Source organism: Idiotropiscis lumnitzeri, chromosome 21 (genome assembly GCF_059441095.1).
Source record: "Idiotropiscis lumnitzeri isolate Australia: NSW breed Sydney's pygmy pipehorse chromosome 21, RoL_Ilum_1.0, whole genome shotgun sequence".
In the NCBI taxonomy this organism is placed as follows: Eukaryota; Metazoa; Chordata; class Actinopteri; order Syngnathiformes; family Syngnathidae; genus Idiotropiscis; species Idiotropiscis lumnitzeri.
This window is the reverse complement of record NC_142411.1, coordinates 8,003,835-8,028,133: the sequence shown is the minus strand read 5'-3', so window position 1 is coordinate 8,028,133 and position 24,299 is coordinate 8,003,835. Positions and strand designations below refer to the sequence as shown.

Sequence of the window (24,299 nt, the reverse complement as noted above, 5' to 3'; positions counted from 1 at the left end):
ATTGCACTTTGACTTAATTGTTATATTTCTTATTGTTATTTAATCTCTGGCGATGTGTTTTTAATTCATTTATTTATTTTATTTTTATTTAAAGTAACATTTTCTCATTTAAGTCACGAAAAAAAAAAACGCTCGTGCCCGATTGGGCGGTCGCGCGCAGAGGACCGAAAACCTGCTTGGAAGAAAGAGACGCGGCTGTGTCAAGTTAGCAGAGAAGCTGAACAGAAGCGGAAACTCTATCTACTTCCTGTCAAAATAATTTAAGCATGGTGTGATTTTTAATCTATTTTTGTCCATTCTTTTATCATTTATATTGTATTTTCGCTTAATTTAATTCCACTTTATTGACAATAAATGACTTCCAATCCTTGCAAAGCATCCTGTGATTACTCCTGTAGCTTTTATTTCCTCAGTAATAACCAGAAGTTGTCGGTATTCATCGTTCCTTGATGCTAGGCAGGGACCACAAATAAGGAGGAGGGGGGAGGACAGCGGTGTGGGTGAGGACAGTCGTGGGGTGGGGGGCGGACTGGAGGGTGCGGGTTAAGGGTCCCTCGCACATTGTTACCAACTCGAGGAGCGGCGAGGTCGATACATGTGAATTTTCGTTCCGGTGGCCCGGTAAGCGTCAACGTTTTAATGTTGCATGAATATGTCTTCCTTGTCGCGTGCTCCTCCGCCGGTGGCCCGGGGTTGCTTGCGGTAAATTAGATTAAGTTACCCTCCACCGGCGTGGAGGTGCTGCTAAAGATTCACCGTGGATACTATCGGATTAGACAAAAAAAAATCTGGTTTCGTTTGCGTAAGGGTTTGGATTGATAAAATTGGCTGAGTTATCTGTTATGAATCACTAATTACGGACGGAGGACAAGCTGCGTGACGGCGAACTTGTTAGCTTGCGTTTACGCCCTCACGTCATCAGCGTTGTCATTTTTAAATCTAATCATTTTATTTTTTAGAATTGAAGCGCATTTGTCCTTTGTTTTTTATTCATATGAAATGAGCGTGTTGCCGTTGATTTGTAATGGGTGTGATTATAATCATGTATCATGACGTGTAGCAATTTACATACAAACATTTATCTAATTGTCAGATTATATCGGAATCTCCTATATGGTCAGTCATAAAATATGTTGTTGGAAACAAAGCACTACAAATACTAACAATAATGAAAATGAAATTTTTTACACGTGTGTGTAGTAATGTGTTTTGCATCCAATCTGGAAATAAAAATCACAATTTAGCGTTCTGTGTGCTCCTCCCCAGATTGCCATTGAACGGTTATTAGTTTTTCCAGAGCATCCTTTCTGCCTGGAGGAGGAAGAGTCATATGAGTCATTTGGTCAAAGCGCCGCATCTTAAAGGACCACAGCATCTCTGAGCCGATGCCGTTGCTATCGCAATGGGCGTAGAGGTCTTGAACCATGGCCGACCACACTGCCGGACCCTCGCTGTCTTCTGGTGATCTGGAGAGAAGGGATTGCTTAAACAGACACTCCTGAGATCGCGCCTCTTCCTCAGCCGATCTTCTTTGGTGCCTCCGCAGCAGACCAGTTATGGGTCTCCTATGGGTGCTGTCGTTGTCCATGTTGACGGCGTGCGTCGCTATTCCCATGGACGCGGCGGCGGGGAGCCACAGCCTGTTCACCTGTGAGCCCATCACGCTGCGGATGTGCCAGGGGCTGCCCTACAACAGCACCTTCATGCCCAACGTGCTCAACCACTACGATCAGCAGACGGCTGCTCTCGCCATGGAGGTACGCTACAGCACTGACACACAAACGATGTGTAACCAAAATTTGACGATATTTTGACAATATATTGTAATACATCATAAGAAAGATGTGGACATCACCTCGTACACTCGCAAATGGCAATGAAATGCATAATTTTGTAGAAATTGATTAACTTAATAATGGAAAACTACTGGACCATTTTTCGGTTTCAGTTTTGTGCTATTATGGGATGCCATAAATCCGAATTGCTACAATTATTTGCAGTGAACTTGACTTAAATTGGGCCATGTAACATGAATGTAAAAGAATGTATAGTTGAATTGCACATATTCTGCAGAACGCCAAAATATTTTTCCACTTGACTAGTTGGCTGCTTTTTTTGTATTACGTGTTGTGAGGTTTTTCACATGACGTTTGAAAATCCACTAGAAGTGCGGATCCTGATGAAGGTGTTAATCCAGGATTTTTAAATAATGTAAATGGTATTTTAGAACAATATTGGTGAACAATGAAACCGTATTTCAGTTTGGCAGTCGATTGAGCGACACCTCCAATCCTAAATTTAATGAATGACAGCGATACCACCTCTTTCATATGTCGCGATGTCATAATTTCCACTGAGAAATTAAAGGATTTTTTTTTTCAAATCGCTGCGCTGCTTAGGAGCCGAATAGGCATCTTTATCGTTAGTTTTGCAAAAATTAGTTTGATTATTTATTACGGAATCTCACCAACGAACCAGAAATATGAATGAAAAATAGTACTCATTATGTTAATGAAGATATCTTGAATTTGTTTTGTTCACTACCAATGAAAGAAATCTACCTTTAAAAGATGTACGAATTGGACTACTTTTAATTTCTTCTTTTTGGAGATGAACACTGAGCAATATTCAAGCAATCAAATTGCTGTAGCCATTAAATCTGATGTGCGCTTTGGTCACAAACTATTTTTTCTAATATATTTGGACAAATCAATTTTCTAGGCTGCATTTAGTATTATTTTTCCAGAATTTGTAATCATACTAAAAAAAATATTTGGTTATTTTATCTCCCTTTATAAAAAGAAAAAGAAAAAAAATCAAAATAAAAGGATTTGCTCAACTTTTTTTTTTTTTTCGCGGTGAAAAGTAATTGAGGAAGGCCAAGTCAATGTGGACTCGTCACTGATAATGTAGCAAATGTTTTCTCAGTTATAGTGCTTGCATTAAAACACACACACACACACACACACGTGGAGATTTTGTTAATAACGGCTCAAAATAAGTCAGTTCACACCTTAGTTTGTGACTCAAAATTCACTTGTGTCTCATGAAAACACATTGAAAAGCAAAAATGAGAATCACAGATATTTTTCCGATAATTTAGTCAAAAAGCTGCGCTGCTTTCCATTGTTCGAGTGTAATTGAGACAAGCTAGGTGCTACTTACGATACGCTAGCTAGCTAGAAACCAGCTTCGGCTGGCTTGCTAATGCAGCTAAAGCCGTCGCGGATTCGCTCCTAATTCATCATCGCCTCCGTGGCGGCGAATAAGATACATTTGTGGCAAATATTGTCACGAAGGGATGACGAGGAAATGACGAAACCACGCTTATTGCTAAGATATCATTTTTCATCTTTGCCCAAATATGTTTTGTTCTCCCCTGCGTATAGAATTACTTAATTTTATTTTAAAAAAATATATAAAAAATAAATATTCAATACAAATCTACTTTTGTCCGTGAAGGACTTGAATTTAGACACAAACAAATAAATTGCCCGGCGGCGATGAACGCTGCCAAAACCAACCAATCACTTATCGCTCATGATCTGACACATTATATTGTGTCATAACTATGAGTAGCATACAGTTAAGCAGATTATCATATTGTTGAATACGTATTTTTATTTTTTTCTGCCTCAGCTGCTGCCCCACGGATATCATCACCCTAGATATCGTCTCCCCCATGCCTTGTTGCTTATACGTTGCCTTTCGTTGCACTAGCAAAATGATAGCCTACATCTTCTGGAGCCTGCGGTGTTTTGTTTTTTTTTCCAAAACATTAAGAAGAAAATTAATTCTTAATATTAGCTCCCAAGGGCAGTGCATTATTAAACTTCAGCGATTCATATACACACACACTCACATGTTGTCCTAAAATAGTTGCTGGCGTTGCCAGTGAGCCTCTTCAACATGAAGCGACATTTTCAACGCAAGATTTTAAGCCTTTTGCCGTTTTTCCCTGGGACTGAACATGCGACGTTGCTTGCTTTCAGTTTGTTTCCATCAATGGATTAAAGCTGAAAATCCACAATTTATTGTTTTCTTTATCCTTGGGATAATCCGTACATTTCACAGCCATACCACAATCAAGGAGCAGATGCAGCCCCTCATTAAATAAATCCCATATTTCATATACTGTTGGCTGATCCTGCATGCAAGCTCAATCTTTTGAGCAACTAATGACCCAAAACAATGACGAAACTCTCAGCTCTGTTTATCTATTGGGAGCATTTTGACTCCTTTCTGCTTCCCCTTTCCCAATGTCACCCTTTGACCCCCGCTTCGGCAGCGGTGTCGAAGTGTAGCGCGCCAGAGGCCATCTGTACCCGCGCCACCTCGCCTTGCTCGCTCTGGCCGCGTTGCCCAAGCGGGAGAGAGAAGTCAAATCCAGAGTTATGTAACCTGAACACGGCCTGCGTGGCTCTCGGGCACCGCGTCGCACGCTGCGCTCGTGTTTGCCTTCGCCGCCGGAAATGATGATAATCTCGCCTTGCGCTCGCATGGCATTCCTTCGTTTCTAATTTTAATACAGGATATTATTTTCAAACAAGTGCTGTTGAGTCCATACCGATCGCAGTGTGTGGTTGCACCGTGAACAGCAAGAGCACGTCTGCCTTTGACGCTGTTCACTTTGATTGGTCATGGATCCGCAATTAAGTCTCTTTTAGAAGCCCAAAACGCTGGTTGCGTCCGGGAAAAACACACACAGACCAAACGGGTTCCAAATCACGAGAAGCGTTGCCCTGTTCAGCTCTTCGCCCTCGCTCCAGTTCATGGGAGAATTCAAAGTCTTTAAGATGTTCAGAGCGGGCAAATGAGAATTGACAGATGATTTTAAAAGGAATGAGGTTCCTTGAATAGCCGGGACAATGATGATGAATGCCGTGCACTGTGGCGAAAGTGGGAGTTGGACTGGAACCAACGCCTGTCGTTCGTGCGGTTTTTGTGTCACTGGTCTATTTCGGGAGTTTCTGTTGGAGAATTTGATTCTTAATGGGTGCTTTTTTGGTCTGTAAATAAAAAAAAATAATAATAATAATCTATTCTATTTTCAAAACCATTCCAAGTTAGAGTGATGCACAGCCTCAATGAAGACTTTTTAAAAATTTTTTAGAATCTCTCACTTGATTATGTGTCATATATCTGTACCAATTTTCAGTTTTTGGTATCGCGTTCTCCTCAAGTGTGTCACCGTTGACCGGCGAATGACCTCGCAAGCCAAAGTGGGACAGCGGCCTCAGGGCTGGGAATTGGTTATTTCTGGGCCACAATGATACTGTGCCCAAGTCTCCCAAGATAAGTGGGAGCGTGGCGGATTTGACTGACATGCTCAAAAAGAGAAAAGAAACTGGGTGAAATCCCTTCTTTGGAGAAGGGATGAATGTGGACCAGCGTGGCTTCATCACAGCGAATCACTGAACCGTCCTGGACATCCGGAACCGATGGTCTTACTGTACAATAAGGATATACTGTCTTCATTTTTTGCCTGAACGTGCCTGTGTTCTTCAAGAAGGTCCGCAAGATTCCAGCGTGCTTTTTTTGACTTACACGATCGCAAAATGAGAGCTTATTGTGGCTATTTTCTTTAAACATGGAGATTGTTTTTGATCATTTGGGCCTTTTTTGTGAGGTTGTTTGTGTAGTATCGTGGACCATGCTTGAGCCGATGATTCCAAAGCATTTACATTTTCGGGACTTTTTACCATAAGCAGTATCTCTTACCGTTGACAATTACTCGATTGAATATTTTTTATGTCGTGCCTGGTATTCATCACATACTAATTATCGACTTGCAACTCTCGCATCACATCCTTAACTTTTGTCATTCCTTGGCAGAGGCCAACATTGTCCAATAAAGTATTTCTCTCCGTAGCATCGACACTCGTTTTTCTACCTTTTTCATAGCACCATTTTTTATGGACGATGGAGAAAAACGGCACTTTCACCGTCTATGTTTATGGCATTTTGGAGAGTAACAGAGAAAGTGGGCGTTGGCAAGTAGAATGTATTCAAATATCAAATCATAGAGAAAGAAGAATTCACTTTCTTGGCATAGAGTAGCAGATTGGTAAAAATCCAATTTGGAAATTTCAATTTAAATGTAAATGGCACGGTGTGCAACATACAGTGCCGTCCAATATTTTTACAGCCGTATAAAAGAAAAATGCAGGTAGTCCCGAGTGGAAATATAGAATAAGAACTTTCTCTGAGGAAATTGAGCCTTTTTTTTTTTGGGGTGGTGATCTAGCAATCGCAATAAAGGTACATAACATTAAGTCAACTCTTTGAAGTAAAGTTCAGGCTGCCGATTGATGTCCACAATATATTAACAATATGGAGCATGCGTTGTTTACATGAAGCCCAAGCTGAGCCTTGTTTCCAGGTATCGACAATTAAAAAAAAAAAAAATTGTGACACAAAGACGGTTTTTAAACTTCTCAGTCATGTTTTCGTCCTTTCATCGGGTTAAGTTGACCACCGAGCTCAGGTTCACAGCTAGTGTCATGTTACAAGTGTTGTACGCATGAGATTGTTTTTTTTTTTTTAAAACAAATACTCCACCCATGCTGCGTGAACAGGTTTGTGAAGGGAAAAAGCGCTGCTGCGCCTGGCTAGTAAAGATGTATCCCCGCTAAACACTCGCATAGAAAAGGACACAACGCGCTCTGGTAAATCCAACCCAGCGTGACCTAGGCTTTAAAAGGCTCCCTTGTTTTATTTAATGTCCAACAGCCTGTTTATTGGCTGCCGACTGAATGAGAAGCTCATCCGGAGAGCGAGGCGCCACTTCTGTGAGTGGGTGTACACGGACGTTACACACTGTGGCAAGGTTCTGAAACACTTTCTTAGCGCTGGATGACACGACTGACTCGGTCGAGCCATCCCTCGACTCTCTCAACCACCACCGCCGCCACCCCGCCACCCCGCCATCTCTTTTGTCCTACCCCTCCCCCCTCTGCAGGGCTCACCCGTTGCCCAGGAAACGGTCCTGATTGTGCTATTAACAAAGGGAGTGGAGGCTTTCTTGCCTCCCGGGAGGTGGTCCCCTCCGCCCCGCACCCTGACCTCCTCGAACCTTGCCCCCACCACCCCATCCGCCCCAACGCCAATGATGCATCAGGCGTTGCCATGACGCTAATGTTTGAAATTTGAAGAATGGAATGGCAGCAGTGGAGGGAGAACGGGGGTGATGGGAGGAATTGACGGATAGAGAAGTGTGGGGGATTTTTTTTTTTTTTAATTTATTTTATTTTTTTTTTGTAAACGTGACCACCGCGACCATCAGTCAGAGCTGCCTTCGTTAAAAAAACGAATTGCTTCAGCATTTACAAAGACATATGCTGCCGCATTTGAATGCACTTTATAGGATTAGGCAGTATTAATAATTGATCGAATGATCTTAATCATATTCAAATATGCGGCATAATCAGCAAACTGCTCAGGGGTGAATCTAAGGTCAAGGCTCTTCCTTTTCAGTCCTGAAAGCTGACACAATTTAAATAAATTACATTTTTTTAAAAATTGAAATCGAACTGTTTTGAAATTTGAAATGAATTACGATTTCTGTCTTGGCCTCAACAGTTGAAGCTTGTTTCTGTCTCTGTTGTCTTGTCTGTCCATCTGTGATCTGGATTATGCAAGAAAGGGCCGATTGTCTTTGAATTAGGTGACTGGGTGTAGCTTTGGAGGAGGGCTTGTACTGTTCAACCATCTTTTAATACTCATCACCATGAATTAAATCACCATCAGAAACGTTACGTTGCAACAACAGAGAGACACTTTAATCATCATAAAGGAAATCAATAAAAAAAAGAAGTATAAAAAAAATCAATTCAATAATTGGTGCTCTCCCAAAAATAGTTTATGATTGCTATGAATTGTTTAAACTGTAAAGCACAAACTATGATCCTAAAACACTTTAATATCATTTTAAACTCATCTTGTAACGTTCCTATCAAAATGTATTGTGTCAACTTATTTCTCTGATTCCATTTACTATTTCCCGATTTGCCAGTGCTTCGGCACTATCTGGTTGCATTTTCGGGTGCGGGGTGATTGAAAGATACGGCGAGAACCAGGAACAGCTAAACAGAGGTTCTGTAGAAAAAGAATTCAATTTGTGAAGAGTGAATTGCGAATCACAAAACGTGACGCACATTCGTAATATTACTTAAAATTGTCCTTTGAGTTCACTAAGAGGGAGTTTCAACTCTCCAAATGACATCACTTGACTTGAAATCAGAGTTTACGGGGACGATATCTCCTTACATGCTTTGAAAATTGGACCAGTGGTTGGCCAGCTGTTTCCAGTGTAGCCATTAACATTCAATCCCCCCATGGAGACGACCCCCCCCCCCACGCCAGCCGGCATGGTGGCTGTTGACTCTTATAATAAAATGGCTGTCGGCATAGTGAAGAGTTGGAGGAGGGGAGCTATAGAAGAGCAACTTTGAATAGTGAAGAGGGTTAAAAATAGAGAAAAGATGTTGAAAAGGACGAAGAATATAACACAAACTCTTTTTACGCATGTACGTCATTGGGTCTTGCATCCTTTGTGTGTTCAACCCTTGCGGTGTAGTTTTGTTGTCTATATGTTTCCTTATATGAATTATGTCAGTAGCCTGCAGAAGATAAAAACATTTCCTGTGACCACCGCGATCATGTTTTTGAAGCTATTTGTTTTTTCGTGCGGTACAATTACTTTGTATTGTTGCGTTAATGTGGAAAAATGACCAAGCCGGCATTTTTCCTCAACATAATGGCAGAGAGTGCTTTGTGCCATGAAGGCTTAGTCATTCTAATCCTTTTACATAAATGCATCACATGTGGGTGGCAGACTGAACTACAACTTGATATCATCATGAGTCTATTTTGGAAACGTAATTAGGACAGAAACATACTTCCAAACAATTCTACTGATACAGCACAGTGGAGTATTATTTTTAATGTCATGTCAGGTTGATTTGTTAGTCCAAAAAAAAAGAAAAAAAATTATATATACACACATATAAATATATATATATATATATATATTTATTTATTTATTTATTTTTTTTTTATTAGTGTTTTATTTAATCCAGGTCAAAAAATTGTGCAAATGATGAAGTGGCTAAATGTTTAATTTGTTTTGGACACGCTAGCAGCTCCTCCTCCTCCTCCCATCGAACAAATACAGACACATAAATTGCCCCCTGCCCTGCCTCTCTTCACCCCTCCCCCTACCCCCTCTGCCTCACCCCCTGCCACTGTCTGTCATACTAGCTTTACATTTTGGGATGGGGGCGGGTGGACGGGGGTAGTTGTTTACGTCAGGATTTGGGTGTGGTGGAAGCCTTTCGACATCAGGTGCCCCCAAAGTTGTTCTAGAACCCCTCCTTGACCCCGCGTCGTGTATGTTGTATTGCGTAGTTTGATGACTACAAGATGCGATGAACCGACGATCCGTTCCACACATGGAGCAAATTAAACGATCCACTAATGGCTATTAAGCCCATCCCTTGTCACAGTCCTAATTTAGGATGATGAGTGAGAGAGATCATGCAATTAAAGAACACGAGTGGACTTCCGTTGTTAATTTTGCTTGTGTGTACACAGAGTGCCTCGTTGTGTCAGTCAGTCACAGCATGGTCCTCTTGTATACACAAAGGCCCTGTCAGCAGCACTACGTGTGTGTAGGGGGGTGTGTGTGTGTGTTGGAGGATTTCGAGCGTGGGCTTCCCCCTCTGGAGGTTGGCGAGAAGGAAGATGATGGACGCGGGTGGTATAGAAGGATTATTGAGACAGGGCCAGTGTTGTTTTTACACACTCATCAACTTCAACCGTCAGACGACATGCTCCGTTGCCTCCTTTGTGCCTCCTTGGCCCACATTTCAGAGCAGCATAAACACTTAAAACACACTTCCTGTGTCTTTTGTCCCCCCCCCCCCCCCCCCCCCCCTCTGCAGCCCTTCCACCCCATGGTCAACTTGCAGTGCTCACCCGAGCTCAGGATGTTCCTGTGCGCTCTCTACGCGCCCGTCTGCACCGAGTACGGCCGCATGACCCTGCCCTGCCGCCGGCTGTGTTTGCAGGCCAAAAGCGACTGCTACAAACTCATGGACATGTTTGGCGTCAGCTGGCCTGAGGAGATGAACTGCAACAGGTTTGTGTCAGCGCAGTTCAAACACATTTGACTGATGGGTGATGAGCGGTAACCTAGTTTGGATCGTTTGAATACACACAATTGAAACACTTGATGCAATGTGTGAAAAGATATGTTTTGGTTTTTGATAGTGTTTCAATAAAAAAAAAATAATGGAACTAAATGTATCTCTTGCTCTAAGTGTGGAATTAGTGGTACCGTTTGAAATGTGATTAATGCCCCTTGAGTAACAACATATAAAATGACTCACAAATTGAAAAGCACACAGACATGTGACATGAGTTACATTCCATAACTCATCTTGTCACCTGCCAGGTTTCCAGACTGTGATGAGCCCTACCCCCGTCCCGTAGACCTCCTGTCCAGTGCAGACACAACCGAGCCCACCATCCCCGTCCAGCGAGACTACGGATTCTGGTGCCCCCGTGAGCTCAAAATCGACCCGGAGCTCGGCTACTCCTTCATGGGGGTCCGCGACTGCTCGCCTCCTTGTCCCAACATGTACTTCACTCGCGAGGAGCTGACCTTTGCCCGCTACTTCATCGGCGTGGTGTCCATCGTCTGCCTCTCCGCCACCCTCTTCACCTTCCTCACTTTCCTCATCGACGTGTCTCGCTTCCGCTACCCGGAGCGGCCCATTATCTTCTACGCGGTGTGCTACATGATGGTGTCCCTCATGTTCTTCCTCGGTTTCCTGTTGGAGGACAAGGTGGCATGTAATGCAGCCATTCCTGGGAGGTTTCGGGCTTCGACGGTGACTCAAGGCTCTCATAATAAGGTGAGGCCCAGAAATGCGCTGTATTCCAATTAATAAAATGAGTCCACAAGTTCCTTCATGTTCCAATTAATTTGCTCTGAATTTGAAATGTCCCTATCTCCAATATTGCATTTTCCAGGCCTGCACGCTTCTCTTCATGGTGCTGTATTTCTTCACCATGGCGGGCAGCGTCTGGTGGGTCATCCTCACCATCACTTGGTTCCTGGCCGCGGTTCCCAAGTGGGGCAGCGAGGCCATCGAGAAGAAAGCCCTCCTCTTCCACGCCTGCGCCTGGGGCATCCCCGGCGTGCTCACCGTCAGCCTGCTCGCCATGAACAAAATTGAGGGCGACAGCGTCAGCGGCGTTTGTTTCGTGGGCCTCTACAACTTGCCGGCGCTGCGCTGGTTCTTGCTGGCCCCGCTGGGAGTGGACGTGGTGGTGAGGACGACTTGCTGCGATGAGCAGATGGCACTGTGTGAGCAGACGACTCATGAGGCGCTGTCCATTTATCTATCAGGTGGGCGTGGTGCTGCTGCTCGCGGGAATCGCAGCTCTCAACCGCGTCCGCATGGAGATCCCCCTGGAGAAGGAGAACCAGGAGAAACTGGTCAAGTTCATGATTCGCATCGGCGTGTTCTCTGTGCTCTACCTGGTGCCTCTGCTGACCGTTCTGGCCTGCTACCTCTACGAGAACAGCCACAGGACCGTCTGGGAGACTACATGGGTCCAAGAGAAATGTCGGGACTACCACATTCCCTGTCCCTACCAGGTGACGCAAAACAATACGGTAAACTTTTTTTTTGACAACTGCTGTGTTGTCCTCATGGCAATCTCATGAAAATGAGTCATCACGGCCTTTGCTCAATACTTGTGAGGTCCTGAGCACTCTGGCGCAGGTTTTCTGTACATTGCACTGTTCACCTTTCCCTCAATCCTGACTAGTTTACTCATTTCCACCCCTGAAAATCATCCCCACTTGATAATGCTATCATTGTGATGTATTGGTCAGGAGATGAGCCGTGCCTTGTTTCCTCCAAACATGACGTCTGGCATCCATGCCAACGAGTTCAATCTTTGTCTCATCAGACCACAGAATTGTCCTTTTCATGATGTCAGAGTCCTTCTGGTGCTTTTTGGCAAACTCCAAGCGTGCCGTTTGTGAATGAGTGGCTTCTGTCTGGTGTTGGTGGAAAGGCTGCAGAGATGGTTGTCCTTCTAGAAGGTTGTCCGCTCTCCACACAGGACTCCTGGAGCTTTGACAAAGTGAACATGGGGTTCTTGGTCATCTCCCTGACTGAGGCTTTTTCTGAGAATTTTTTCCTGTACCCTTTCCCCTATTTTACATTGACAATTTATTCCAAATGAATTCTATTTGGAATTGAAGCAACGTAATGTCGAGAAAGAGACTTTCCGGATGCACTTTGAGATGGCGGACTAGACTGCAATCTGACGTGTAATCTGGGAATTCTTTTTAAAAAGAGCATCACTGTAATCCAGAGTGTTTGCTTGTGTACGGGGGAGGTTGTTGGGTTCAAGTCAGCTCGCATCGTTCAGTTGCACGTGCCCAACCCCCCACTTCATCATCTTTATGAAATGACACACACACACACAGTCAACATCTTGGACTCTCAGCGCCATTCTATATTTATCTTTTATATAAACTTGCCTCCCGGCTAGGACCTCTGCTGACATCTCTTGTGTGATGACGCACACACACACACATATAGACATTTTGAAATCGGATGTATGAAGCAGTTGCCGGGTGTTTTCAGCTCAATGTATTATATCTGCTTGAAGCTTTGTGTGTTTTGCACACAGGTGGAGCAGAGCAGTCGTCCTGACCTGTCCCTCTTCCTGATCAAGTACGTGATGATGCTGATTGTGGGGATCCCGTCTGTGTTCTGGGTGGGCAGCAAGAAGACCTGCTTCGAGTGGGCCAGCTTCTTCCACGGCAAGAGACGCAAAGAGTATGACAACACTTGAACGCACACACGCGGCTTTCACGTTCTTTTTGGCTCTTATCAGACAGTAACGGTCTGCAAAATTAGGACATTAAGTCGGAACATGGCAAACTTTATGAACCTCTTCAAACCACAAAAATCAAAACTATCAAAACTAAACAAAGAAGATCTTACCTGTATCCTTTGCAAAAGCATCCAGGATAGAAAAAAATGTTTTTGCAGGCTGTAACCCATTGATTGGATATTTAAGTAAATTGAGTTTCATGCTTGGTCACGGAACAAATTAGACTCATAAATCAAGGCGAGGTACCAAGTGTATAATTGACGTTCAATTAGGTACTGATTATTAAACTGGGGGCAGATTAAATGGCAGCGTCTGATTGGACGAAACATCTTAGGGGCAAATCCTAGCAAATGGCAGACTATGGGGTGTGTGTGGGGGTGGGGTGGGGGGTGTGCGTGTGTCGGTTGATGTGTGTGTTTGTGAAATGTTGGTCGTTTCCGTTTGCGTGTTTTTGAGGCAGCTTTATTGTTAAAGCGGGTCCTTGTCGTCACCCCCCCGCCTCCAACTCAAGAGCGTTGAGCCCGTCTCCCAGCGATTTATCCACTCACCCGTCTCTCCTCTACTACATCGCCCCTCACCCGTCCACCTTCCCGCTGTCCCTCCCCACCTCCCCGCACCTCTCCCTGGCCCCCGTCCCCTCCCTCCCTTGGCCCCGCGTCCCTCTGCAGCGCCATGGTCGACAGCCGGCAGATCCCGCGGGAACCCGACTTTACCCGATTGCTCCTGAGGGACCCCCAAGAGCCTGTCAGCAGGAAGTCGCGCGGCACGTCCACGCAGGGCACGTCCACGCACGCCTCCTCCACCCACCTGGCCATGCTGGACGAGCCCCCCAGCGGCAGCACCAGCCGGGCGGGCTCGCTCCGCAGCGGCCGCTCCAAGCTGAGCAGCTTCCACGGCAGTCTACGCCGCTCTCGAGATGGCGGGTAAGCTTTTTGCCAACCTGCTCCTCGGCTGAGCATTTGTTCCGTATCCCCCTTATGGTCGACGGCACATTAGTAGCATGTAAAATAAAAGCTGTAACAGCTTTCCATACTCTTCTTCTGTCATCATCATCATCATCACGTCCATCAGATATACGGCCTCCAGCTTCAGAGCGTCCGATGACCACGCCCCCTACGGCAGCATGCCCCATCTGGATGACCTGTCCCGAACTAGACACTTGAGCGCCGATCGCCTGGACGACCTGTCGCGGCACGGCTCCGCCCACTTTCTGGACATCCAGTCACGGCACGGCAGCTTCAGGGACATAAGCTGCGTCCCCCAAGCTGCGCTGGGGGTCCCCGCGAACGGCATTCACAGAGTGCTGGAGGAGGACGCAGCGTGAACTGAACCATGTTGTAGACAAAGTGCTCGATCCTTTTTTGTTTGGGTGCGGATCGATGCCTTACAGGTGCCAGACCTATTAGCCAGAAGAGGTTTGGAAAATAATTTTTGGACTTGGATTTTTGGGTTGAACGTAACGTCCAATCCTGATGAGAAAGCCAAAGACTCACCGGCTACTTTTTGGATGGTTTTATCGTACCTTTTTTGAGTTCCTGATGGTCTCACGCTCTTGCTTATTGACTAGTTGGCCTTTTTTTTTTTTTTTTTTTTTTTGGTCAGCAGGATGGACTGAATCCTATTAGTTCGCTGACTGCACATTTTGGTGAACAGTCTTGCTGAAATCCCTCCGTTCAGAACGTTTTCATGCTTAGGTGAATGCGCAGGTGAACAAATTCTTAAACCATGTGTTTTTCAAAAAAGGGAGTGGAGTCGAGAATGTCAGGGATGACTCCAAATTCCTGCCTTATAGTTTGAACAGCGCTACGATTGGCCTGATTTATTAAAGGTGTGCACGTGCAAAAATGGGAACAAGCTTGAGTATGCCAAATATCCTAAAATGCCACGCAGTTCATTTTGTGCATTGAGGCACGTATGCAAATTTATTTTGTATGTGATACTGTATATCAAAGTCAACTTGCGCTGAATGATTTGACATTTTTTGAAATGCCAGTAACAAAAAACAAATCAAAAATCAGGAAACTTCGGAATATTGGTAAAAGATAGCAATCTTAGTAGCTCACATGCAACACATCTATAAGAGTGTAGATAATTTTGCGGCTGTTATTTTCATAAATCAGGCTCTGAATGGCTGCTGGTCAAATCTGAACGAGTCGTCGCTTGTACTGTAGACCAGAGGTGGGCAAATTATGGTCCACATGTTCATTCTTAACTATAGTAGTAGGGAGTGATATTTCTCACATTAATACAGCAATTTTCGCTGGAACTTGTTTAATTCAAGTTTTTAAAAAAAAATGCATTAATTTTTTAGCATGGAGTAATTAATTGGTCTTTTATTCAATAAAAACGAAAAATATTAAACTATACACATAACTTACCTTCATGAAATTGGTTACTTAAAATTTAGTATGTATTATTCAAATGACAGTATTTTGCATCTCTTATACATTATTCTCCCTTTACCACATCTAAAAATGACTTGGCAGCTCTTTTAAAAGTTTTAAAAATCAAGCGTGACCCTTTGAGCACTAAAGTCTGCCCCACCAGACCATTATGTAGACCAGACCAATATTTTCCCTGGTGGCTAAAAGTTGTGCATACATGTACAAATTTCTCTTGGTTTGTCATTTTTTAAAATTTTTTTTAAATAAATGGAAAAAAAAAAAAAAAAAGCATGGTTTCTTGGCTAAAAAAAAAAAAAAGGTGCACAAACACACGCAGTGCATTTGTAAAGCCCTCCGCTTTATTGAAATACATCGGAGTCAGGTTAATATGAGTCCACGGAAGTGTGGCAGCCAGTTCCATACATTTTGTTTTGACCTTACACCTTAAATATTTTTGTGCAAAAAGAATCTACATCACCTGTAGTGGGTTATCCTCAGTAAAACGCCCAAACCGTTAAAAAAAAAAAAAAAGCAAATCCAAAGGAAAACAAACCAAAAAAAAACAAAAACAAATGATTACATCTATAACATGCAAAACTGTACAAATTATTACAAAGCAATCCTAGAAAACAACCAAAGTGTATTATGATATGAAAGCAAAATATAGAAGGTATTGTAGAGATAAGACCTCACTGAAATGCAAAGGCAATTAATTTTTTTCCTTAAGTTTTTCTCTCCACAGCAGCCCTAAAACATTTTTTTTATCCGCTCGGGCCATAAAAATCATCATATTGCTTCCAACCTTTTCCTGAGTTAGTCTTTCTTTTCATCTGGATCGTTTTATTTCACCTGTACAGTGTACAACAACGGCCAATAAAAGGTCCTCCTCGTTTTGAGATAATACATTCCACATGCCAGGCGCTCAGGAGGTGCTTTAAATCAGAATCAAATCGGCTTTGTTAGTAACTTAATTAAAAGGAAAACAGACACGTGTGGAATAGTGTTAAAAAAAAAAAAACTCAATGAAGAGGAATGAACACAATGTATTTTTGTTTCCCTGACAACCACACTTAAGTGACCAAATAGCACATTAGAAGCACACTGTAGTGTTGTGAATATTCTAGTTGAATATTCACATGGTAGTGTCGCATTTGAGGACACTTTGCATCCACCAGTATAAGAAACAAAATAAAACAACAGTCAGCGCAATGATAAGCAGATGGGGTTGTGAGTGGGAGGCCACAAGGAGCTTTGAGTTTTTAAAACATACCACAGTGTTGACAATCTGTTTTTCTTCTTTTTTTTTTTTTTTTCTCTCCTCGGAATTGTTCACTACAAGCAACGGCTACGCTGAAACTCCGAATGTTGTCCACTTTTTCTCCGCCATTTTTTGGGGTGACCAAATGAAGTTCACGCGCACACTTAAACGTTTTGCTGCATTAACATCCCCTCAGTGCGTATGCGCGTTCGAATTTTCATTCAAATTCAAATCCAGAGGTAGGGGGCGGGGGATAAAGTGTCATAAAATAAAATCTAAACTCAATTAATAAAACGAAAGTTTTAAAATGGATTTTGTGTAAATAAAACCCCAAATCACTTGAGAATAAAAGGAAAATAAAAGTATATTTCCCCTTGTAGTTCTCTATAGTATTTCCTTATCATATATTACTCTCTACTTTGAACCTATTTACATTATTGTGGTGGTTGGGCTAGGGGGCTTAGTGGACCCCCCCTTTGATGATGTCCTTTAGGTCAGACCAATGAGGACGAGCGAAGAGGTCGTTCGCTTTATTTTGAAAGGAAAACGGATCATAAAGTGACTGCACTTTGTGGGAAGTTTAGTGTTAGTAAAGTCTGCAGCTTGGTTGGGGGCGGGGGGGGGAGTGGGCTGGCTCTTTAGGCCGCCACGCAAAACGAATGCTTCTAGTCTAAGATTGATAAATAAATTAAAATATTGTCCCCTATCACCCAAAAGGCTCCTATGTACAAATACAAATCTTTTTTTTTTCTTTCTGTCTTTGCATCTGAATGAGGCAGGAAGGGGCGTGTCAGCATTGGAGTCAGACACCACTTCTCCCCCCCCAGAAACAACTGTGGAGGGGCGGGGGGGTGGCGAGAGAGGTACAGTTGTGTGGGCAAAGGGTGGGTGGGGAGTCGTGTGCTGTCACTGGGCTGGCGGGCTGGTGGTCGGTCGGGTGGGGCGACTCATGTGTCCCAGCCCATGCGGTCTGTGCTCTCCAAGGACAAGGACTTGGTCTTGTGAGGCGAGGCCGGACTGGGAGGGCTGCTGAAGGTGGAGCTGTTGGAGGCCGTCGAGTGACGTGGGGAGTCGGAGTCCTGCAAAAGAAAAAAGGCATTTAGGTTTACTTTTATTCTTTTAGATCCCCTCTGTTGCCATGGTAACCATATGCACATGCAGGGTGGTCATCGCAACTGATGATGGCAGGAAATGGGATGATAAATTGACAAAGTAACCATTGAATCAGATGAGGAACTAACACATTTGATATTTCATTGATTCTCTAGCCTGTCTTTTTTCCACTTTAGATTTTTGCAAATGTCTTAAAACTGCTATAAAAAAAAAACAACAACAACAAAACTTAGGTATTCACAGCCTTGGGAAGTAATGACTTCCAAATGTCACAACATGATAATATACCCCGCAGTACAATAAATATCACAATATTATGGGGAGGTTGGTGACATAAAAAAAAAAAACTCACGAAAAAAAGCTTCTACATAATCGGCTAGTCATTTTCTTGTCATGTGCTCCTATTGGCTCAGGTGGCGCAAAGTATCATGGTCTACTAACATTGACATTTTTTTTTTTTTTATGTGAACGAGTGTTTGGAACCGCACAAATAGAAAACAGCTAACAGATTTGCTGCTCTTAATATGACCTGCCAAATACAATATCGTGGCAATTAATATCATTGATACAGTTACATCGCTTGCACCCACTGGACTGGACATGATTTGGAAAAGCAAACAACTGCCGATCAAGGTGCCAACAGATGACACGAGAGCACAACCCAAGCAGGAATTCAAACAGAGTTGTTAGTGACCAAAAGCACACAGCTAAGACATTAAATGAGCGACTTCAAGTGGACCAGCTACACTCCAAACTTGAATTCAAATAAAAAATATTTAAAGAGGTCTGAAAATGGCTGTGCACCAAACTCTACAGGATGAAAAAAAATATATATAAAATCCACTTCCGATGACTGACATGGCCATTTCATAACATTCCACTTTTGCCTCCGGCAACTCTTTGGTTACTTTCGCAGTCTGCTTTCGGGTTATTGTGCATTTGGTTTATATGAGCAAATATTGACCCAAACATTTCAGAATTCATCCTGGAGCAGTCACATACAAGTGAAGGAGTTCCATCGGCAGCCCTATATCGGAAAGCATCCACCTAATTTCTATTTTAATACATTCAACTTATTTAAAGCTGAAGAGCTACACTTAAAGCACATCTGGATCATTTCTTTTCAAATCCATTGTGGTTGTGTGTCAGAGAGAGTGAATGAGAGAGAGAGAAAATGTGTTGATGTTTCAGCATTTATGAAGCTAAAGACACTAATTCTCAATTACTGTGCCAGGAATTGGTCAGAAAAAACAAGGACTCCAAATAATATATCAAAATTCATGTCGGGTGGTATCAATCTGTTAACTAAAGCAAACCCCACAAAATTGGTCACAGAAGTAACTTTAATCTGACAAAAGTATTGAGTTAAAAAAAAAGAAAAAGAAAATCAGATATTGCTTTTGAGTTATTTAGATTTTTTTTTTTTTTATAAGAACAAACTCATGAAACATGCCTGGACAAAAAATAAATAAATAATCGTAGCCTTTTTTTTCCCAGGTCTGTTTTATAAATTTTTTCTTTTAAATACATTTGTTGAACTACATTTCAGAACTGAATACTTTTTTCAGATTCAAGTTTTGTTCTGTGACCACTATAATGAAATGTTTGTTTTGTTTGTGCGCCGTGACTTTTTTCCAAATGTTAAGTTTGGGAGAAACTGTCTTGGCGAAATGAGAGCAGCACCCAAACAAAGTGCACGCAGAAAACATGTTAAAGTCGGCAAGAAGTGCACTATACCAATTGGCTCATGTTTAGATGAGTCGAAGCAGACATGCTGTGTGATCGGCTGGGTGGGCAGCGATCGTGATCGAGGGGATGGGAGGACGACCAGAGGTGGCGATCAAGCGGAAATGCTCTGGTGAGCAATGTGAGGAGGCATCATTCCCCCCGAAATGTCCCAATGTGGCGCGTGGGTTCGTTTGTGGACTAAACACACATCCAATCACAGTGGGGACGTGTACTGGTATGCATTTAACACACACACACGCACATTCATACACACGCCTGGTAGGGTGTTCTCGCTTGTGTGTCGGGTGCAGGTCGTTGCAGTTGTTGACTTTACCTTCATCTTACTAAGCAAGGTCCTTAAAGCCCTTTTCAGATCGGGGGTCTTCTCCGACGGCGAAACTGCCTGCCACTGCAGAGGAGAGTTCAGACTCAGCGCCGCACCCACAGAGCATGCTGGGGTGGGAGTGGTTGGGTTGAAGGTGTACGAGAGGCGAGAAATGGGGCAAAATGGGATCGGGTGGCTTCCGGCGCTCAGTGGCCATGAGTGTGGCGACGGAGTTTGAGAAGGGAAGGGGGGAGCGAGGAATGGGGTGGGCTTGTTTAGATGGGTGGCAGGAGTCACCCATAACCAAACAACTACAGCGCTTACCGTTGAATGCTACTCAGTCGTGAGATGTGACATGACAGATTTTCCTTTCACAGAACAGGAAGTGACAATGTAGGCTAAAGCCCAGCCAATGAAACACCACGGATAAAGAAAGAGCCATCTAAGTGGGTGCTGCTGCGGAAATATGACATCACAGGGTACCGACGCATCAGCAGGTTGGAACAGGAGGATGGGGTTAAGCGTCTGCCGGGATGTTTGTGGCGGATGGGGAGGGAGGGATGTGCAACAACTATGATCACATGCAAAGACACAATCACATTGTTGGGTTGACGAGCTCTGACTGCTTCCCGCTTTACCCCCCTCACCCTCCCACATGAAGCGGTTCACACTGACCTCTCTGTCAAACTGAGAGAGGGGCGCTTCCCCACAGTCCATGCCGCCACCTGAGGACAGGGAGCTCTCCGAGGGCGATGTCATGGCTTGCCGCTTGCCGCTGTAGCTCCCGCCCGACAGCTCCCGGCGCAAGGCGCTGCCGTTCTGGGAGGACGAGCCTGTGATGGCATCAAGTCAGAAGGAAGTCATGAGGAGGCACCGGGATGGTCACGAGGCGGAGACGACGTCATCCACTCACGTATGCCCAGTCCACTGCTGGCACTCATGGAGCGGCCCGGTTCGGCCCTGTTCTTGGTGATGGAAGGGATGCTGACCGAACCACTGAAGCCTGCACGGCTCTCTTGGATACGGACATTCTAAATTAAGCACACACACACACACACAAAGTAGTGATGCACATGCAACAGGATGCGAAACTCAACAAATGAGAGAAACTGAAGGTTGTATAAGTTTAAGTGAAGTGTATTAAATCCAACTCGCTCCTGGCATAATGAAGCATGGATATGTGACCACTCCTCTTGGCAGAATTAGAATTCATTTAAATTGGTACGTTGCCTGGCACGTAGCCCGTTCTTAGGCAAAGGTCACAAATGTTGAATAGCATCGAGGTCGGGGCTTTGGGAAGGCCATTCCAGAGGCTCAATTTTTAAGCCTACTTTATCCATTCCAAAACGAGCTCTGATGTGTGTTTGCAAGTTTCAGCTGGCGAGCAGCTGAGTTGACGCAAAGTGGAAGGATGAAATAGTGTATGTGGACCTCCTTTGTTACGATGCCACCATCACGCTTGTTGGGAATATGTGGTTCTAAAGCCTCCCCTTGACTCCTCATAATACCCCCATCTGGCTAAATAGCTCAATCTTTGCCTCGTCGGATGAAAAATACTTGTCCAAGTTGGCAGCTGCAAATTCCTGTAAGGCTTGAAGGTGTCACTTTGGAAGCACCCTCTACGTCCAGTTTCTGGGCTCGGAAAACTTGTTAAAATGTTGATAATGGCACCGGTGTTCCAACACTTGATTCTGTTTCCGATCATCTGATAGTTTGGAGCTTCCGCCAGACCCTGACAAAGTGCTGACGCATCCAAAAAAAAAAAAAAACAAGCTAAGGATTTGAATTTATTTTGTAGTTGTTTAGAAATGGCTTGAGAAGACTTCCCCATCTTGTATGAATCTATAATTATCTTAGACTTCTTCACTGTGTTCCTAAAATATTTCTGAACTATGATTGATCATGAGTGAAAGAAACTACCAACTACTCGTGACGTGGAAACTCCCGGACCACTCACGGAGATCGAGGTTGATTATATTGTGGGATGGTGGCTGTGCATGGAAATTGCGTTTTTGCAGCTTTTTTGCGTGATTACACAAGTTTACATACCATGGGCAGGTCTTTGAGAATCTGGATTCCGTCCCCTGGTCCCATGTGGGCAACATGGTTAAAGTTTGTAGGGTTGGAGATCAGCTTGTTTCTCATCTCTGGATCGCGTAGCATCTCTCTGCAGTCACAAAAACATTTTTGCGTGAGGGGCTCAACTTTGAGTTGGTAAGAGCCAAACTATTTTAATAATCAATAAGGCAGACTTGTTATAATATAATTATTACTAATATTTAAATACCTCTCGGTGAGTGGAAATTAAAACAGAGTATTATCATCTTCAGAATGTTGGCTTTGTGCTTGGTGAAGTACCTCCTCTGCTGAAGTCGCTCTTCCTCTGGCACCCTGAAGGAGAAGCGTCTCTTATTGTTCATGCTGCGTACCATCTGCTTCCTGCTGTTGTCTGACGTCTCCGGGACGACCAGCTCGTCGCCCTCTAAAAGATCACAACAAAGCCACGGGCATGTTTACATCTCGAACTACAAAGCACTTCACACAGACAAGGTAGCTAACGACATGATCAGTGTTGCCACAGACACATCTGGAGCTAGAAGAACATGCAGGCTCTTACGACACTCAATCAACAGAATTCAAAATGTGAGATGAATGCATTGCCGATAAGCAGTTTCGTGATTATAGTTGATCATGTTCATGGCGTCTGATGAAGGAACTGAATTTGCATATAGGACATCTTACCAGCCGTTTTGTTTCTAAAGTAGATGAGTCGCACTGTTTCCAGACCCAACAGGTTCAGGGAGCCGTCGACATTCAAAGGTCGCACCTGTAGTCATACACAAGCACAACCATTGATGTGACATTGTCATTTTTCATTCCTTTGATCAAATCCAAGCATGTTTCCAATTCTACGAGAGTGCAACTTCAGATTTCCTCCACAAGAGGGAGACAGAGATTGGACTTTCACTGCAGACGCATATAGGAATTGTGCTAGAGAAGCAGAAAAATCTGAATTGGGTCACTGAAACCTTGTTGCATAATTCCAACTCAGTAGTTTCAGATCACGGCACAGTTAAACAGTTTTCCACAGACCTTCTTTAGTGGGATTGTCTGAATCCACTCCATGGTGTTGACGTCAAACACATCAACGGCATTCTCACTGTACACTGACAAGTAAGGGGCATTGTAGCCTGAAAAGGGAGGGAGGGCACATTTGTTATTGGTTACAAATTCCTGTTAAGGTCACACCACTATCCAGTTTAACTTTGAAAAACGCTTACAGGCGCTGTTTGGCACAGCAGGCCACATGAGCTCCTGCTGGCGTGACCTGCGACCTTGAGAGTCCACGTACACGCCGATGGCACTGAAGCACAGCAACAACTCCTTGCTAGAGATCTCCACAGCACAAAGGGCATCCAGGTTCTGCTGAGGGATAAATGCCAGGGTGTGATCCTCGGGATGGAGCAGGCTAACTGGAGACACGTCGCCATGGACACTGTGGACCAATCAAAGGAGGTTTTGGGTCACAATTTATCAAAATGAGGAGCCAAAGCTGTCACAGGGTCAGCTAACCTGTAGCGGGTGAAGCCGGACTGGTAGCCCACATAGAGCCGCTCATTGAGCAGACCCATCCATTGGACAAGCCCCGGAGCCTGCAGCTCACGCAGCCGACGGTGGCGGACTTTGCTCTTGTTCACCTGAAATGCAAGGAGCGCATATTGGATCAATAAAAACGGCACGAGCTTACACGGAGAAGCGAGTGTGATGCAAGGTTTGTACAAACCTCGTAACACATGATCTGCCTCTTCATGGCCACACAGAGACATGTGAGCGAGCCGTTTCGGACGGGGCCGGAGACAATGGTCTGACAGCCTTTTGTCTCGCCGAGCTTGTACGAGTCGATCTCGCGGCCATCCAGGGCCTGCGAGGGGAATAGTCGGACGTGGCGGTTTCTTCCAGAGATGACGGCCAGCAGCTGCTCCTGCGGGATCAGGTCGATGTGGTGCACCTTCTTATTGTCGCCCACCCGAATAATTTCTGAGGATGGATGCATGGGTTAGAAGGCTTGCGTGAGACTGGGAATTAATCAACATAATATTTTGTCAAATGAATTGTTAAGTAGCGGCTCTTACCATCTTTGGTGACGTGGATGACAAAGAGGCCTTCTTCGTTGCCCAGGGCGACACGCTCATGATCTGAGGGCAAAGTAAAAAATGGTTCATTTGCTAGCTCTAATCTAATCAGTTGTCCATTGATCTCTGTGCAGAGCTATGCCACTACGATGAATGGCATAAGGAGAGTGTCAAATTCTCACCTATGATAGCAGCAGACTGTGTCGTCTTGATGAGCGGCAGCGTGCTGTCGTAAGCCTCCTTGGGGACGTAGACGAAGCGCTCCTTGAGCTTGTTCTTCTTGAGAATGCGGTGGAGCTCATTGAGGAGACCCACCCACTTGTTTCGCTCCTGGTCACTGTCAGCTAGAATCAAGATGGATGGCTTATGGCTGCTAGAGGGGGAGAGCTGAGACGCTGTTACCTGTAGAGAGGACGGGTGACATATGGTGAACA

The 24,299-nt window shown here is 44.2% G+C and overlaps 2 protein-coding genes across 7 annotated transcripts in view; one reads left to right on the top strand and one right to left on the bottom strand.

Moving 5' to 3' along the window:
- Positions 1 to 480: 480 nt before the first annotated feature.
- On the top strand, positions 481 to 15,838 carry fzd3a (frizzled class receptor 3a). Of its 2 annotated transcripts, none has more exons than XM_088285545.1 (9): positions 481 to 621; positions 1,267 to 1,757; positions 9,945 to 10,141; positions 10,457 to 10,919; positions 11,038 to 11,337; positions 11,417 to 11,668; positions 12,718 to 12,866; positions 13,593 to 13,847; positions 13,996 to 15,838. In XM_088285545.1, exons 2-9 carry the CDS (start codon positions 1,557 to 1,559, stop codon positions 14,246 to 14,248), a joined length of 2,070 nt encoding a protein of 689 aa, XP_088141671.1. In that variant the 5' UTR covers positions 481 to 621; positions 1,267 to 1,556; the 3' UTR covers positions 14,249 to 15,838. The 2 variants fall into 2 exon arrangements, with proteins under 2 accessions (XP_088141671.1, XP_088141670.1); XM_088285544.1 differs by having other exon boundaries at positions 11,417 to 11,686.
- cdc42bpab (CDC42 binding protein kinase alpha (DMPK-like) b) overlaps positions 15,646 to 24,299 on the bottom strand; it is a 53,484-nt gene continuing 44,830 nt past the window's right edge. For 3 of the 5 annotated variants that reach the window (XM_088285539.1, XM_088285540.1, XM_088285542.1), the window contains 13 exons: positions 24,048 to 24,267; positions 23,866 to 23,928; positions 23,517 to 23,770; positions 23,306 to 23,430; positions 23,014 to 23,228; positions 22,826 to 22,923; positions 22,475 to 22,559; positions 22,091 to 22,214; positions 21,782 to 21,899; positions 20,646 to 20,763; positions 20,408 to 20,565; positions 19,742 to 19,816; positions 15,646 to 17,645 (listed from right to left, as the gene is read on the bottom strand). In XM_088285539.1, the coding sequence (XP_088141665.1) occupies positions 17,514 to 17,645; positions 19,742 to 19,816; positions 20,408 to 20,565; positions 20,646 to 20,763; positions 21,782 to 21,899; positions 22,091 to 22,214; positions 22,475 to 22,559; positions 22,826 to 22,923; positions 23,014 to 23,228; positions 23,306 to 23,430; positions 23,517 to 23,770; positions 23,866 to 23,928; positions 24,048 to 24,267 (1,785 nt within the window). In that variant the 3' untranslated portion in view covers positions 15,646 to 17,513. The remainder of the gene's footprint in view (positions 17,646 to 19,741; positions 19,817 to 20,407; positions 20,566 to 20,645; positions 20,764 to 21,781; positions 21,900 to 22,090; positions 22,215 to 22,474; positions 22,560 to 22,825; positions 22,924 to 23,013; positions 23,229 to 23,305; positions 23,431 to 23,516; positions 23,771 to 23,865; positions 23,929 to 24,047; positions 24,268 to 24,299) is intronic. The other 2 variants (XM_088285541.1, XM_088285543.1) reach the window with 1 other exon arrangement.

Coding starts and splice junctions, on each gene's coding strand:
- fzd3a (XM_088285544.1), top strand. CDS start 1,557: ATGGGTCTCCTATGGGTGCTGTCGTTGTCCATGTTGACGGCGTGCGTC. Junction 11,687..12,717: donor AGGTGACGCAAAACAATACG/GTAAACTTTTTT, acceptor TTTTGCACACAG/GTGGAGCAGAGCAGTCGTCC. Junction 13,848..13,995: donor CGCCGCTCTCGAGATGGCGG/GTAAGCTTTTTG, acceptor CACGTCCATCAG/ATATACGGCCTCCAGCTTCA.